This window comes from Benincasa hispida, chromosome 4, assembly GCF_009727055.1.
Source record: "Benincasa hispida cultivar B227 chromosome 4, ASM972705v1, whole genome shotgun sequence".
Lineage (NCBI taxonomy): Eukaryota > Viridiplantae > Streptophyta > Magnoliopsida > Cucurbitales > Cucurbitaceae > Benincasa > Benincasa hispida.
This window is the reverse complement of record NC_052352.1, coordinates 57048191-57062975: the sequence shown is the minus strand read 5'-3', so window position 1 is coordinate 57062975 and position 14785 is coordinate 57048191. Positions and strand designations below refer to the sequence as shown.

Here is a 14785-nt window from a genome sequence, read left to right as displayed (position 1 = left end):
ATATTCTCTCTAATGGTGATTCACACAAATGAAGAAGAATGAGACATCGGAATTAAAGTGGTTCGGCATGCAAGGCCTACATCCACTGTTCAAGGGAGCAAGTTTATTTGAGATTCTTGAAGAAAAATTACAACAGATAAGCTTTTAGCTCTCTCTCACTTTTGAGGTTTTACAACCACTGTCTTCTAGATTACAAAGAGTTATTTATAAGAATGTAAAGTAGTTAGTGAGTTTAGCTGTAACTCTACTTTTATTGCTTGAGTTCACATTAATAGACTAATTTTTAATTTCTTCCTAACACCTTATGTTGCAAGCACCACAGCACTGTGTAGGTCTTCTTTCTATTTTGTAGGTCACTCTCTTCTCCAGAATATAACTTTACCATTGTTGTTATGTTAAAGTCAGGTGCATTTTGTGGATTTTGACATCAACCGTCATAAAATTTAAAATATATAATAAGTAGAGGAAGAAAGATAAAATCTTTGGGACGTTATATGGTTGTTGACAGGGCTAGTCGAATATTGCATAAGCTTTAATAAAATGGAAACACGAGTTGTATTATTCATAGTAATGAAATAAAATTTAAATAGTGATTCAAAGTAGACGAACACAATCCAAGGTTGATTTGTTATGGAGTTTGCCACTCTGCATGGTTTCCAAATAATCTTTGTACTTGATGTGCTTAAACAATGGAGGATGAGTAAGCAATAACTGTGGTGCAGGAGCAACCAATGTTTGAGCTGATGGTCCAATTGCCACTGCAAGAGACATCCTTTTGCTTTTCTCGTTCACTACTGCTCTGTGTAAAACACTCTTGTACTCTCCATTGCTCAGGATCTGTATTCACCAAAAGTAAACTTAATTTAGTTTCCATTTCATTCACTTGGGTTTTGATGTTGAAAACAATTCTATAATGTACATTCAACGAAAGATAGAAATTAATAGAGGAAAGTAGTGTGTATAGGCTTAATTTGAATGAAAAAAAAAAACAAAAAACTAAGGTGCGATTTGGTAATCATTTCGTTTTTGGCTTTTGGTTTTTGAAATTTAAACCCATTTTCTCTCAATTTCTTACAATGATTTACATCTTCCTTAAGTACAATTGTTAAATTCTTTGCCAAATTCTAAAAACAAAAATAGAATTTTAAAAGTTACTTTTTTTTAGTTTTCTATGGCTTGGTTTTTTTAACCATGGGTAAAAAGTAGGTAATAAAGGAAGAAATTTGGAGGTGAGAGTAATGTCTATAGTAGGGTTGGAAACAGGGCCGGAGTGGTGTAGGGAGGTTCGGAGAGGGGTTCCCCGTCCATGTCCTTGATGGGAAAATTTACCCCCATCCCCACCCTCGTCCCTGCCATCTGAAGGCAGGGATGAGGGCAGGGATTCCTCATCAAGTAAATGGGTCCCAAAGACCCGTTCCTCATTTCCCATTTTGTTTTCCTATGGGGACCTTTTTTTTAAAAAAAACAAAATTCTCTAAAATTCTCTTCGGTTTGAACTTAGATACTTTAGTTAGGTTTAGATTTGGCTAAATTAAAAACTAGGCTAAATGTAAAAAAGTTAAATACCTAGCTCCAATTAGATTTTTAATATATATTTCCTATATATATATATACCCCACCCGTTGGGTCCCTGATTTGACCCCATCTCTAGTCAAATCAGAGATTTCACATCCCGATCGAGGTTAGACCATTTGGAGATCCAACCCTGCAGACAATTTTGCCAACTCTAGTTTATAGGCTTAGTTTTCAAAAACAAAAATAAAAAACCAAATGGAGCCTGTCTTTGTTTGATAACAATTTGGTTTTTTTATTTTTGAATTTTCTATTTGATTTCTCCTAATTTCTTCCTTCATGATTTTCATATTTCTTACGTATACATTTGAATTTTTACCGAATTTAAAACAATTTTGTTTTACTTTTTAAATTTTGGTTATGATTTTGAAAAACACTACTAAAATTTACAAACCAATGATTGAAGTAATGTTTATAGACCTAATTTTCAAAATTTAAAATAAAAATCAAGAACTAAATTGGTTACCAAATGAATCTTAATTGATAATAGAGGATAAGCCATACATAAACATTATCAAGATAGGAAAAATACCTCAAGTTGATCAGCAGTGTTAACCAAGAATGAGTTGGGAATGGGATTGACATTCACCCACTTATGATCATGCAAGATTTGAAGGCCATCAATTTGGTTTTGGAGAAGAACAGTGAGAAGGCAATGATCAGAGTGAGGGGACAAACCCATTGCAAGCTCTGGCTGTGGACATGGAGGATATAAATTTGCTATAAGAATTTGTGAGCATTCTTCCCAATTCACTATTCTCTCCAAATCCAACCTTTCCAATCCCAAGCTCTCTGAAATCCCTCTCATCAACTCCCTTCCCATTTCTCGAACTCTTTCGCAGTATTCCTTCGATATTTCTCTATGACGAATCAAGCAAACACGACGTCACGGTACTATTTCCATTTATACATAATTTTATTATTATTATTTTTTTAAAGATATTATAATTAAAGTATGGGGTGGGCGAATCGAACCTCAAACCTCAAGGTTAATAGTATGAACACTATGTCAGTTGAATTACACTCTTATTGGCAAGAGATATCAAAAATGGTGACATAGGTGTTAGAAAAAGAGGAAGGGCATAATAATTTTACTTTTCTTTCAACATCTAGCTCGTAAAAATGTTGAGACTTGTATTAATTGGCAATAAAGAGCCATGGACGAACAAATTGATTATGTTCTTACATTAATTAATTTTAAATTAGAAAATATAAATAACGCTTAGTAAATTTTAATTTTAGTATAAATTTATGTAATTTAATTATATATATGAATCAAAATAGACTTCTTGTGCCTTATTTGGGATCGAACTTTACGTATGACAATCTGGGTTTGGTGATTTTTAAAAACTTTTAGTGGTGTTTGGCCCCTCAAGTTGGGTTGGGTTTGATGGATAAAAAAAATTCATCCACCGTTTAGTTCATCAATTATTAAAGAGGTTTATTACCTCGTTATTCACGTTAACTCCTATTTCTCACATCATTATTCGCATCAACTCTCCCAATTACTCTACTCTTATAATAATTACCAACTCAATTCAACTCAACTCTGCGCGTCAAACGCCCCTTAAATACTTTTAATAACTTTTTGTTATTTTTAGGTTAATTTTAATTGTTTTTCTAACTAATTCAATACAACTGACACGTCATCAAATACAATTAATGTCTACGTCAACACACAACGAGCATTCCATTAAACTAAAGTTAAACCAGTGACTATTTAGAAGCATTTAGCAAATGTGAGGGACTAAAATATCTATTTTGAAATTTTAGGGACCAAATAGACATGACTCCAAACCTCAACAACCAAAATTACATTTTGCCCAAAAAAAGTCAATAGATGTGTTTATGACAGTTTTTTAGAGACAAAAACTTCTTTCTGTTGTACTAGCTAGTAATCAAATTATAATTATCCAAACACTTCTAGTTGTCAACTTTTTAGGGTAAGTTTGGATTAACTCGAGAAAAAATGTTTTCAAAGAAATCATTTTTATTTAAACTCTTTTGATTAAAAAAAAATAAGTTTAAAATACACCTTGGAATTGGAAGTATTTCAAAAACTATTTTGAGTAGTTTTCAAACCATTCAATTTTTTTAAAATGATATATTTTTAAAATTAACCACTTGTAAAGGTAAACTAAATACACCCTAAATAACGGTTAAAACAAAAACGTTTTTCCATAGAACATAAGAAAAGAGGAGATGGAAGGAAGAAAAGAAGTAGACCTGAATTTTAGGGGTTTAGATGGAAAATGAAAGTTTGGATGAACCATGATTTTGAGATAATCTCTCCATAGAAAAACCTTCTCCACGTGAGGATTGAAGCTGGTGCCGTATCTGATAGGGTCGAGCACATGCTCAGTTTCGTACACTCTCTTCTCCTCCTCCGTTAGATCATAAAACTCTTCACAACATTCCATCATCTCCTCCCTCAATTTCTCTGCTACCCCATGATTGATCACCTGCACTTCAAAAGTTAATCTATATATTATAAAACGTTATTTCTTTCATGCTAGTTTAGTCTAAACTATATTTTGTATAATTTTAACCTAGCATCATGCACATGTACCATAAAGAAGCCCCAGTCCCGACACGCCTTCCCGAGCTCGTCAACAACTTTGGAGCGTTGATCGGGGGTACCGCTGGTCAGTAGAACAAAATCAATGGTGGGGATTGAATCGTTGTCCATGGCTATTGGAGCAGTTTTGTCGTCGGGGCTGCCGGAGAAGATGTAACTAGAAGGAATGGAGGCTAAGTTGGGTGTTTCAGCGATGGATTTGACGCTGGCCATCTTCTCTAATGAAGCCATTTCCAGCTTCTTCTTTCAAGTTAAAGGGTATGCGATTATATAATTTGAATTTCAAGGAGGTGTAAATAACCTACTTGTTAAATCCCAATATTTTGATGAAAATATATATATCGAGATGATAGAAATTTTGAGAAATTTGCTAGAAATTGTTATAATTAGTTAATGAAATTTTGATTGTGAGTTAATTAGACTATTTTTTACTATTTTTAATCATCATTTTTATAAAGTAAGATAATATTTAAAGGTATAGTATAAATATATGTGTCAATGTCAAGCAGAAATTTAAAAAAAAAATAGAAAAATAATTATAAAATAATATATTATATTGGTAATTAACTGCAAATTAAAGGATATGAAATGTTTGTATACAAAATAATTGTAAATTATTTATTATAAAACTTACATATATAATACAAAAAAGACGATCTTGGAGCATCTAATCTAGAATCTTGATATTTCAGGTAGAAACTACAATATTGCTCTCAGGTTATCTTATATTGAAAATGTTGAAAATAGTTGCTTGAATGAAGATGATAGGACTTGTATTGCTAACATACATCTCATTGGCCGATGATCTTCCTCCTTCAGATGGATAATAACTATTCAGTGAAAAGTTAGATTGAAAATTGTTATGGTCAAGTCTTGAAGGATAGGGGCACTCAAAAGCACCGTTGCCAACGGTGCAATCTATGGTCATAATCCAAGTAAGAACAATTACCTTGACTATATTTTTATTGTCTATTACTACTACTTATGACCATAGTTTTATAAGTCTTATTCTTGAAAATGAAAATTTTAGATAGTAAAAGAAGCCAAACTCATATTAATTTAATTTTTAGATGATACGCTATGAAAATTGAATGAAAGTTAATATATATATATATATGTGTGTGTGTTATTTTTATCAATTTTAGTTTCATAGAAATGAAAGCTTATGGTAAAAAAATAAAACTTACATCAATCTATTTTAGGTGTGAAATGATGTGAAATGATGTTAAAATTAAGTGAAAAAATGTTTAAATAAAGTTAAAAAGAAATATATGTTATTATTTTTTCTCAATTTTGTTTTCTTGAAAATGAAAGCTTTGAATAGTAAAAAATCAAAACTTACATCAATTCAATTTTGAGATGAAAATGATGTGAAAATTCAATAGAAAAAGGTTTGATTGAAGTTAAAAATAAATACATGTTATTATTTTTCTCAATTTTGGTTTCTTGAAAATGAAAGCTTTGGATATTATAAAAACAAAACTTACCTCAATTTAATTTTGAGGTAAAATTATACATTGTTGTGTAAAACTATACAATTCATGTAATCAAGATAAATCTATAAACCTTAAAAAACTTTTATTGAATCTAATTAGTTAAAAAAGTTCGAAATTTCCATCAAAATTTCAGGAAAGGAGAACCATATCGAAATTCCGAGCTATTCGAAATCTTGAACCTTGAACGAAATTTTGAGATTTCAATTGAAATTTTAAACTATAATAAATCTATGCATGAAATGGCACATACCATATCCATGCCAATGAAAATTTTCAATGAGATCTCGTGCATGTCACGTGGCACTGGCAGCCATCGCATTTATTATGAGTGGTCCCGACCACAAACCCACTTTCCATCCGGGACAAAATTATTTGTTGACGAGTATATCTCTAAATCAAAGGCTTCAACGTTTCTAGTAAATATCTATACATATTCCGATATATTTTATAAATACTTGTTCATAACTTATTTTAAAAACAATCTAATTATTAATTTAGATAAATTCTATAAATTCTGATTTATTCAACTATTTGTCGATATATCCATAAAATTGAAATCTCAATATCGATGCCAACATCAATATTTTAATTAGTTTATATTCATCGTATTTTGTCCATATTTTTATGGATATTCCTATATTTTCATATATCACATCAGAGATAAAATCGAGAAATCTATAAAACAAAATATAATCAACACAGTGTTGGATTTTAATTTGTTGATTTAAATATTTTATTGAAAATATTGTTTTTAAGATCTTTTGAAAAATATCTACCATCATCAATATTTAATTGATATTTTTATCGACATTATGATAAAATTGAAACTTCGACAACTTTATCGACATCAACATTTTTGTATTTACCTTTTATTATATATGGCCTAAATCAAAAAAATAGACTACACCATAAAATCTTATATTAAATTTAAAAAAGACATCTAAATGAGGTATAAATAAATGTGAGAGTGAATGAGGTATAAATTGAACAACCTACTAATGAAATCTATGCATCAGATGACATATATGGGATGTTTGGACTCACCAACATGAGATGGGGTGAGTTGGTCTATACCAACTCTCCTTTCTTCTTATATTTTTAATGGCTCTACTCATCGTCCATTGTCACACTCCGATAACTAATTTCGGGCTCCAACAACCTTCTATGATGAAAACTTCGGTGACCAATTCCGAGCTTCGACAACCACCTTCGATAACAATTTCGGTGACGAAATCTAGATTCCAACAAACCATCTCCAATGACAGCTCCAACGACTAAATCTGAGCTCCGACAACCTTCGTGCCTCTAATTCCGACAACCAATTCTAGCCTATGACAACCACCTTCGGTGACCCAACTCCAACGACCACCTTCGCGTTACTAACTCCAACGACCAATTGGCTCCGACAACAAACTTCGATAACCAACTCCGACTACAAACTCTGATGAAAATCACCTTTGATGATCAACTTTGAGCGAACGACTGAAACACCGATAACCAACTCTAAATACAACCTTCATGCGACTAACATTGGACTCCGACAGTCATTTTCGACTACAATCTCCAACGAAAATCATCTTCGATGATAAACTTTGACGATCACTTTCGCCCGACCAACTCCAGGATTCGAAAACCACCTCCGATAACAAACTTCAACAACCAACTCCAACTACAAACTCCAGCAAAAATCATCTTTGATGATCAACTTCGACAACCACTTCCAACTACTATAAGACTAATGACTGTTAAAGTATTTTGTAGGATTGTTGATTATATAAAAAAATATTATTTTGTCTACATTAAGTGCATAACATAAAAATTTGTAAAAACAACATTTTAATTCAATTGAATTCACATATCAAATGAGTGTCAAGAATATTTAGACGAAAAGTATGTATATAGTTGAAAAGTATGTAACATATAACAAAAAAAAAAAAAAAAACATAAAATGAAAAAAAAATCCTGAAACATTTTCTAGCAAAAATTAGTGAAAAGTAGATTTGTTCTCTGATGATCCTCTAAATTTAGAGGAAATGAAAGTGAAATTGTTGAAGAAATGTGGTGACATTTTATTGGCTGTTACGGTGATCGGGGAGATTTAATTAAAAAAATTCATGACATAGTAAAAATATAGAGCAACAATAGCTAGAATCAATGAAGAAAAAGAAGAAGATGATAATGAAATTCATGGAGAAAAAATAGCTAGAATCAAAAGTTTTGATTTCTCTTTGGTTTCTCATTTTATATAAACATATTTCTACAAGAAATGTAATGAGATCATTGTTGTTTATTGCCAAAAAAAAAAAAAAAAGAAAGAAAAGAAAGAAAGAAAAAAGAAAAATTTTTAAAATTAAAAGAAAAAATTGTGATCCATATTTTATTGAAACAAAGATGGGTAGAATTATTGAATAAAAAGTTTCAAAACAAAAATAGTAATCATAAAAGCATATTATTGACTAAAAAATTTTCAAAAAACTGCATCGATACCCAGATATATGAATTCTGCAACCCAAACAAAGACATGAACTCAGACCAAATAACTCGGTATCCCAAACACAGACATATGAACTCCACAGATATATGAACTCCACATACATATAAACTCCAGACATCCTATCTCAACTCTACACCATAAACAGCTCCTTAGGTGTTTCAATATCATATCATTCACTTTATAAACATGTGGGAGGCGACGATTGTTCTTATAATTGGTATTGATTGTCATGCCCAAGTCCGAGATCTCTTTTCTTGTGAGTGAGTTTTAATCTTTAAGACCAAATTTAACAAATTGTATTGAAAACGGGTGTAATCATAATAAAGTTCCTATAATTGATTAATTGTAATGAATTTGAATCACAAACATAATTTAATAACTTCTCAACTTCTCACAATCACTTTCATCTTTTCTAAGTTAAAGAATTGAATTTTTAACCAAATTTTAAAAACAAAAATGGGTTTTTAAAGACAATTTTCGTTAGTTGTCAAAACTTGGGTTTGGTTTTTAAAAATATTGGTGGAAATGAGCTTATCTAGAAAGCAAAAAAATCTAGACGTGAAGAAGTGTTTATAGCCTCAATTAAAAAAAATCAAATTGTTATCAAACGGAGTGTTATCAAACGACCCCTTCGCTTTTGATTATTGGTTTTTGGTTTTTGAAAATTATTGTGTTTGTTTTCTCATAATTTCTTACTCATGGTTTTCATATTTCCTATATACATTTGAATTTTTAGCCAATTCCAAAAACAAGAACATTTTTTTAAAAACTACTTTTTTAAGTTTTCAAAGATTGGCTTGGATTTTGAAAACACTCCTAAAATCTAAACAACAAAACACATAAATCAAAATAAATAAATGATGTTTATAGACTTAAATAATTAAAATAATATGTCTAATTTGTTATTACATGCTATAGCTATCTCACAACAAAATTAGTTTGAAGTTACCGAACATTATAACATTTTCTATGTTTAATTTAAAATTAAAATTGATCTAATATTAATATTAATCTATTTTATTTGATAACTATTTTTTTAAACGATAACAGTCGCCCATTATTTTAAAAACTACCACAATTCCGAATGAAATTGAAATATCTTTCAATTGCTTTGCCAGTAGGCAGCCGAAGAATTGTCAATTAGTGTTAGAATAGGCCGTGGACTGACTATGATTATGGACACTTTTGTTTGTAATAATATTCACATTTCTCGAGTTTCCATAAGTCACCATCAAATCTCATAAGAAACGATAAACTTTGAATTAGAATAGACATGACAAAATTGTGTAGCATTATTGACTATATCTCATCCCAAGGATAATAACAACAACTTCGATATATCATGGGAATTGTAAAGAGAGGTTTGGCTTAATCGATATACAATAGTAGGGGTGTTCAAAAAATTCGATAACTCGAAAAAATTGATCAACCCAAATCAATCTGTGCGGTTTTGATTGGGTTATCAACTTATTTGGATTGGATTTGGTTCAATAAATGAAAATTTTATGGGTTGAATTGGCTCATGGATTCACCGAATATAACTCAAATCAACTCGAACCAACCCGAATTTATTATTAACTTTAAAATATATTTTTTCTTACTTATAACATAATTATTTATACATAGATTGATTTTAATTTTATTTGATTTCAATATTTTTTGAATAATTTATTTTTCAATAACTCTTAGAAGTAGTTTCTTTACACTTTAGAAAGAAAATTTTCACTATATAAATTGAAATTGAGTTGTTAATCTTAATTCAATATATGAAAATAATTAAATTAGACTTTTACATATTTGAGTTGTTAATCTTAATTCAATATATGAAAATAATTAAATTAGACTTTTACATGTTTACGTTTTGCTTCTTTTTAGAATAAAATTTTAAATAAATGGTCCGATTAACTCGAACCAACCCAACCCAAATATTTTATGGATGAGTTGGGTTGGGTTCATTTTTTAATAAACTTTATTTAGGTTGAAAAAATTTACAATCCGAACAATTGGGTTGGGTCTAGAAAGTCTTTCAACTCAACCCAACCCATGAACACCCCTATGCAACAGTACCAATCTTTATCCTCACATATTTTTTTAAATAGAAAAAAAGTAGAAAAAAATATTTTAAAAAATCAGGTCTCTAAACTTTTATAAATAAAATTATTTAAGCTCCTAACCTTTATTCCTTATAAGCAATAATTTAGTTAAGTTATTCCCTTCTCCTTTCATGGTCTATTAATAACAAAATGCCTATTATCTGAAATAGTTTAAGAAAAGATGTGCAATCAGTTTTTCCAGAGCTATCGCCCAATTATAGAATAGCAAACTCTCTGTTCCTGCTCTAAGATCTAACTTCCTTGAACTTTAGCATATTGCAATATAGTCTCTATAGTTGCAAATTTGCAACAATTTATTTCCTATCCTATCAAACTTAATTGTCAATATAGTTTATTTAATGTTTTAGCCATGATCAAATTATACAACGTTGACTTTCAATCAGTTTATCAATCTGCATATATAAGAAATTCTTTGAACCTTAATAATATTTTTCTAGGAAAAACAATATACACCTAAACTTTGGGGGCTGTATCATGTAAACCCCTTGATTTTTGTAAGTTTTAATTTATACACTTCATTATGTTCTGTTATGATAAATATCATGTGAGATTTATGATTTTATCGATCAAACTCCTAACTTTTTATAAGCGAATCAATTTATACTCTCAATTAAGATTTCTTTTGAAGTTTTCATGCATTGATTCTTGTTCATTTTATTTAAATAACATTTGAAGGAGTCTACACACATGTAAGAACTAAATTTATGAATGATTTTCAAATGTAATCTTAATAAAGGTTCTAAATTAATTCACTTAGAACAATTTGGAAGTTCAACTGTAATAATTATGTTACTGCAGTGTATTTGGCTGATTTTATCACAAGACAACAGTGTGGTTGGTTAATTTTTTTTATAGGCAAAACTCGAGCAACATGTTGTGAAACATGTCAAAGAAATTGTTATTAAAATTGTTACATGTTTGGTAGTATTTTCAGCAAAATATCTTTTCCTTATTTGTTTGCTTTGATTTGCAGATTTCCGTGACTATTTTCCTTCTTCTCCAGTACAGAACATAAATTCATTCTTAGAAGATATTCTCAAAACTAGCCTTATTTTGTACTCTTATTCATTTTTAGGGTTAGTCACCTTATTAGAAAAGTGTGTATTCAGAGTTTTGAGCTTAGGGTTTGTCTAAGTCTTAACCTCCATGTATTATTATTGAAAAACTTTGTATTTGTCGTTGAGAGTTTTTGGTTCGGCAGTCATTGTAGAACTCAAAAGGAGATTTATTTTATATTTTATTTAGGGGGAGCCTAGCTTACGTTGAGAGAAAAAACTAGTTTTTGCTAAAAATCTCAGAAAATTAGAATTCATCAAGCTGAATTCTGAAAAATTGAAGTCTTTATTCAATTAATCCATGCAAGCACTTAATCTTTCTGGATAATGAAGACTAAGTTGAGGGAATGTTATGTGTTAAGGAAAAGGCTTGGTAATAATAAGGGAAGGGGAAACGTTCTAAGGGTTGAAGCATAGATCTTTCAGGTAGGAACTTACTTGTGCGCTAAAAAGGAAGAAGGAAATTTGCCTAAGTGTGAACCTTGTGTTGAAGTCTTGAGCATTTAGGACCAAGGTTGGTGTGATAACCATGTGTAGTTACAGTGGGGAGGTGTGACGCAAGGCATGCACTGATGGGAGGCAAGGTTTATGTGTGCATGAGTTAGAAAGGCCCGAGAGGGATCCATACAGTGAGCATTGGACTATGCGTTCATAGTAGGGCATGGACGCACGCATGGACAAGGATGTTATAGGAAATGCAGCTATGCGTGCGATAGCTTGAACGGCCAAGCAGAGGTGCTGGTGGACATATGTGCGAAGGTAGGTAACTCAAGGCATTGCGCGAGTGTGGACGCTCGGTTGCACGCATGGGGTTGCATGACTATGCATGCAGGGTGCGAAGCGCAAGGTGTTAGAGTTAAACAACATGCAGCGGAAGTATCAAGGATCCATAAGCATGTCTTCACTTGATATCAACGTAAACCACCTCAAAACTATCCCTACTATGCTCTTGGAGCTTTAGGCAGAGTTGTGGGACTCCAGAACAGCTTGTAGATGTGGAGAAATAAGGGAAGCTCACAGCAGCAAGTTGAAGAAGACAACTTCTTCTTCACCACGATTTTTCTCTCAAAATTTTGTATTCATCTTCTTCTCCAACAACTCCAATATTCTTTATATATCAAGATGAACATGCAAAGAGATGGAGCTTGCAGCTCATACTTTGAGAATCAAGGTAGAGAAGATCATGGTTTGTGTGTGAGCATGAAGATGATGATAATGGAAAAAAACTTTTTCCACTTTGTGCCATGAAAAATGATTTTTCCATTTTCCTTTTTAAAACAAAAAAATGATTTTTAAATCATTTTAATTAAAAATAGATTTTCTTAAATTAATTTCATAAATTAATTTAATATCAAATATTAAATTAATTTTTGTACAATAATCATCTTTATATATTTAAATCATATTTAAATATTTATTCTCTTGTTCCATTTAATTTGAACGTTTCAAATTAATTTCTCAAGCTACCTTAAAGTGTACCCATTTACAAGCTAGTAGGGGGACCTCGCAGACCTACAGATCATGGGCTCCAACAATTCGAGATTAATTGACTAAACTCATTAGACCGATCTAACCCCCATTCGTTAACTAATGGGTGATTCCACAAAAGCCCATAGTTGAACTCCCCTCACTATAGATATATTATGTCCACTCAATATAACCATGATTAGTAAGTTAACCCTTCACAGGTTGCTCGTAATAACGGTTGGGTCGAATCTCTGTTTTACCCCCGAAATTACCTCTTGTTCCTTAAGTTCCACTGATCCCCTAATGAACAATTGATTTGTGATCCAATCAACAAATCAAATCCCTCTCAGGCCAATGAGAGGGTGAGGCCTCTTGTTCAAGACCCAGAATTAGCACTTAAAGGGAACAACCTCTCTACAAACCCTAATCGGTTAGGAGTGAATTCCCTCTTGCACCCTATGTTCCCAACTATTCATCCGGTCTTATCCCCAAAATTGTAAGCTTATTGAACAGAGGCAATTGGTCTACTCTCACCATTTGCAGATCAAAGGATAATCCCGAACAAATAGGAGTTCATAGTTAGCTCAGGATTAAGGTTAAGTTACCTAGGTCATCGCTTTGAAATTGTCGGTCTTAAATAGTAAACAACGTAAGGGTGACAAGTTTCGTGGTCCAATCTTGCACAAAACTCATTTGCACAGGATACCCCCACTTCTCATGTCTCAATATGCACAAATTAGGATCACTTCGTATGTAGCACTTTACAACACATTGTAACAACTAAAGAGTAGGCCGCATCCAATAGTGTTACCAAAATAAGGTACCCAACTTTATTCATATACTATAGATCATTTTGACTATTTACTTGACCCTGATCCATTTGTATGTCTCCACATAAAGTTCAAGTACTCATATAATAGTCAAGGGACTTAGATTTATTGGATTTCTAAAAGAACAATATATTCAACAACAACTTTATTGAATTATTAGAATAAGTTCTAATATTTACAAACCACGAGTTTTAGGACATGTTCACGAACATTGGTCCCCGCTTTCATGCGATTATTCTACACGTATTTGATAGTATCATGCCTCAGGGTAAAGGACGGTTGTCCAAACATCATTCTTAGAGATTCCATAATCTCTTTGGCAGTGTTCATACCCTCGTGATTTTTGGCCAAAACGTCAGATAGGCTGGCAAGGATATAAGCACAGGCTTTATCATTAGCCCTGATCCATTTATCAAACTCTTCCCGAACAGTTCAGTTTGTATTTGATCTAGGAACGGGAGGACATTCCTCCGTCAAGACAAATTTCAAATCGTCTATCGTGAGTATTGTATTCAAATTTGATTTCCAGTTTACATAATTGTCCCCATTCAATTTGTCTGAAGCCAACAATTGTATAATAGAACTCGTCATTCTGAAATTATAAACAAATTTTATAAGTGAATTGCTTTTAAATCCAATCAAGTTTTAGCAAAGTGATAATGTACCCATAATCATTATTTTTGCAACGATACTTTAGTGATTTAGAACAAATGCTACCGTGGGGCAGTCAAGAATTCCTTCACAAAAGCAAGACAATTCTTGTCCAAATACTATCTTCAGAATAACTCATATTACGATAGTCATTTAGTTATCGTTTTCGGTCAAGATCATTACTAGCACTTAGTAAGTCTTGTAAGTGTGGACCCGCCATTTTCAGATCTTATAGAACGGTATGAGTATGCCTCCGAAATAGAAGACAATACCCAAGATGGAACTATAAGACCCTATTCATTTTACTGAAGCCTGGATTGTTCTGAATCCTATGTTACAACCCTCTATAGGGATTGCGACGGTTAACTACTAACTAGTGCCGCATGAAAAAACGACAACAGACGCAACATAAGAATCTCACGGTTCAGACTGATGGAGGAGACCGTAGGACAATATTGACACATTTCCTTCACCTACTTACTATGAACGATTTCCCCCATTCACCTTGTTATTGACCCATGCAAACAC

The 14785-nt window shown here is 31.8% G+C and overlaps 1 protein-coding gene and 1 long non-coding RNA gene across 2 annotated transcripts; one reads left to right on the top strand and one right to left on the bottom strand.

The window, feature by feature from the left end:
• Positions 1 to 460: 460 nt before the first annotated feature.
• Positions 461 to 4483, bottom strand: LOC120076606 (protein DMR6-LIKE OXYGENASE 2-like). The gene is made up of 4 exons (XM_039030484.1): positions 4142 to 4483; positions 3799 to 4034; positions 2105 to 2432; positions 461 to 837 (listed from the first exon to the last, which is right to left on the bottom strand). Exons 1-4 carry the CDS (start codon positions 4379 to 4381, stop codon positions 595 to 597), a joined length of 1047 nt encoding a protein of 348 aa, XP_038886412.1. The 5' UTR covers positions 4382 to 4483; the 3' UTR covers positions 461 to 594.
• On the top strand, positions 4270 to 11515 carry LOC120076607. Its single transcript, XR_005481582.1, has 3 exons — positions 4270 to 4408; positions 4970 to 5085; positions 11228 to 11515. It is a non-coding gene; the product is annotated as an uncharacterized LOC120076607 (long non-coding RNA).
• The last annotated feature ends 3270 nt before the right edge of the window (positions 11516 to 14785 follow it).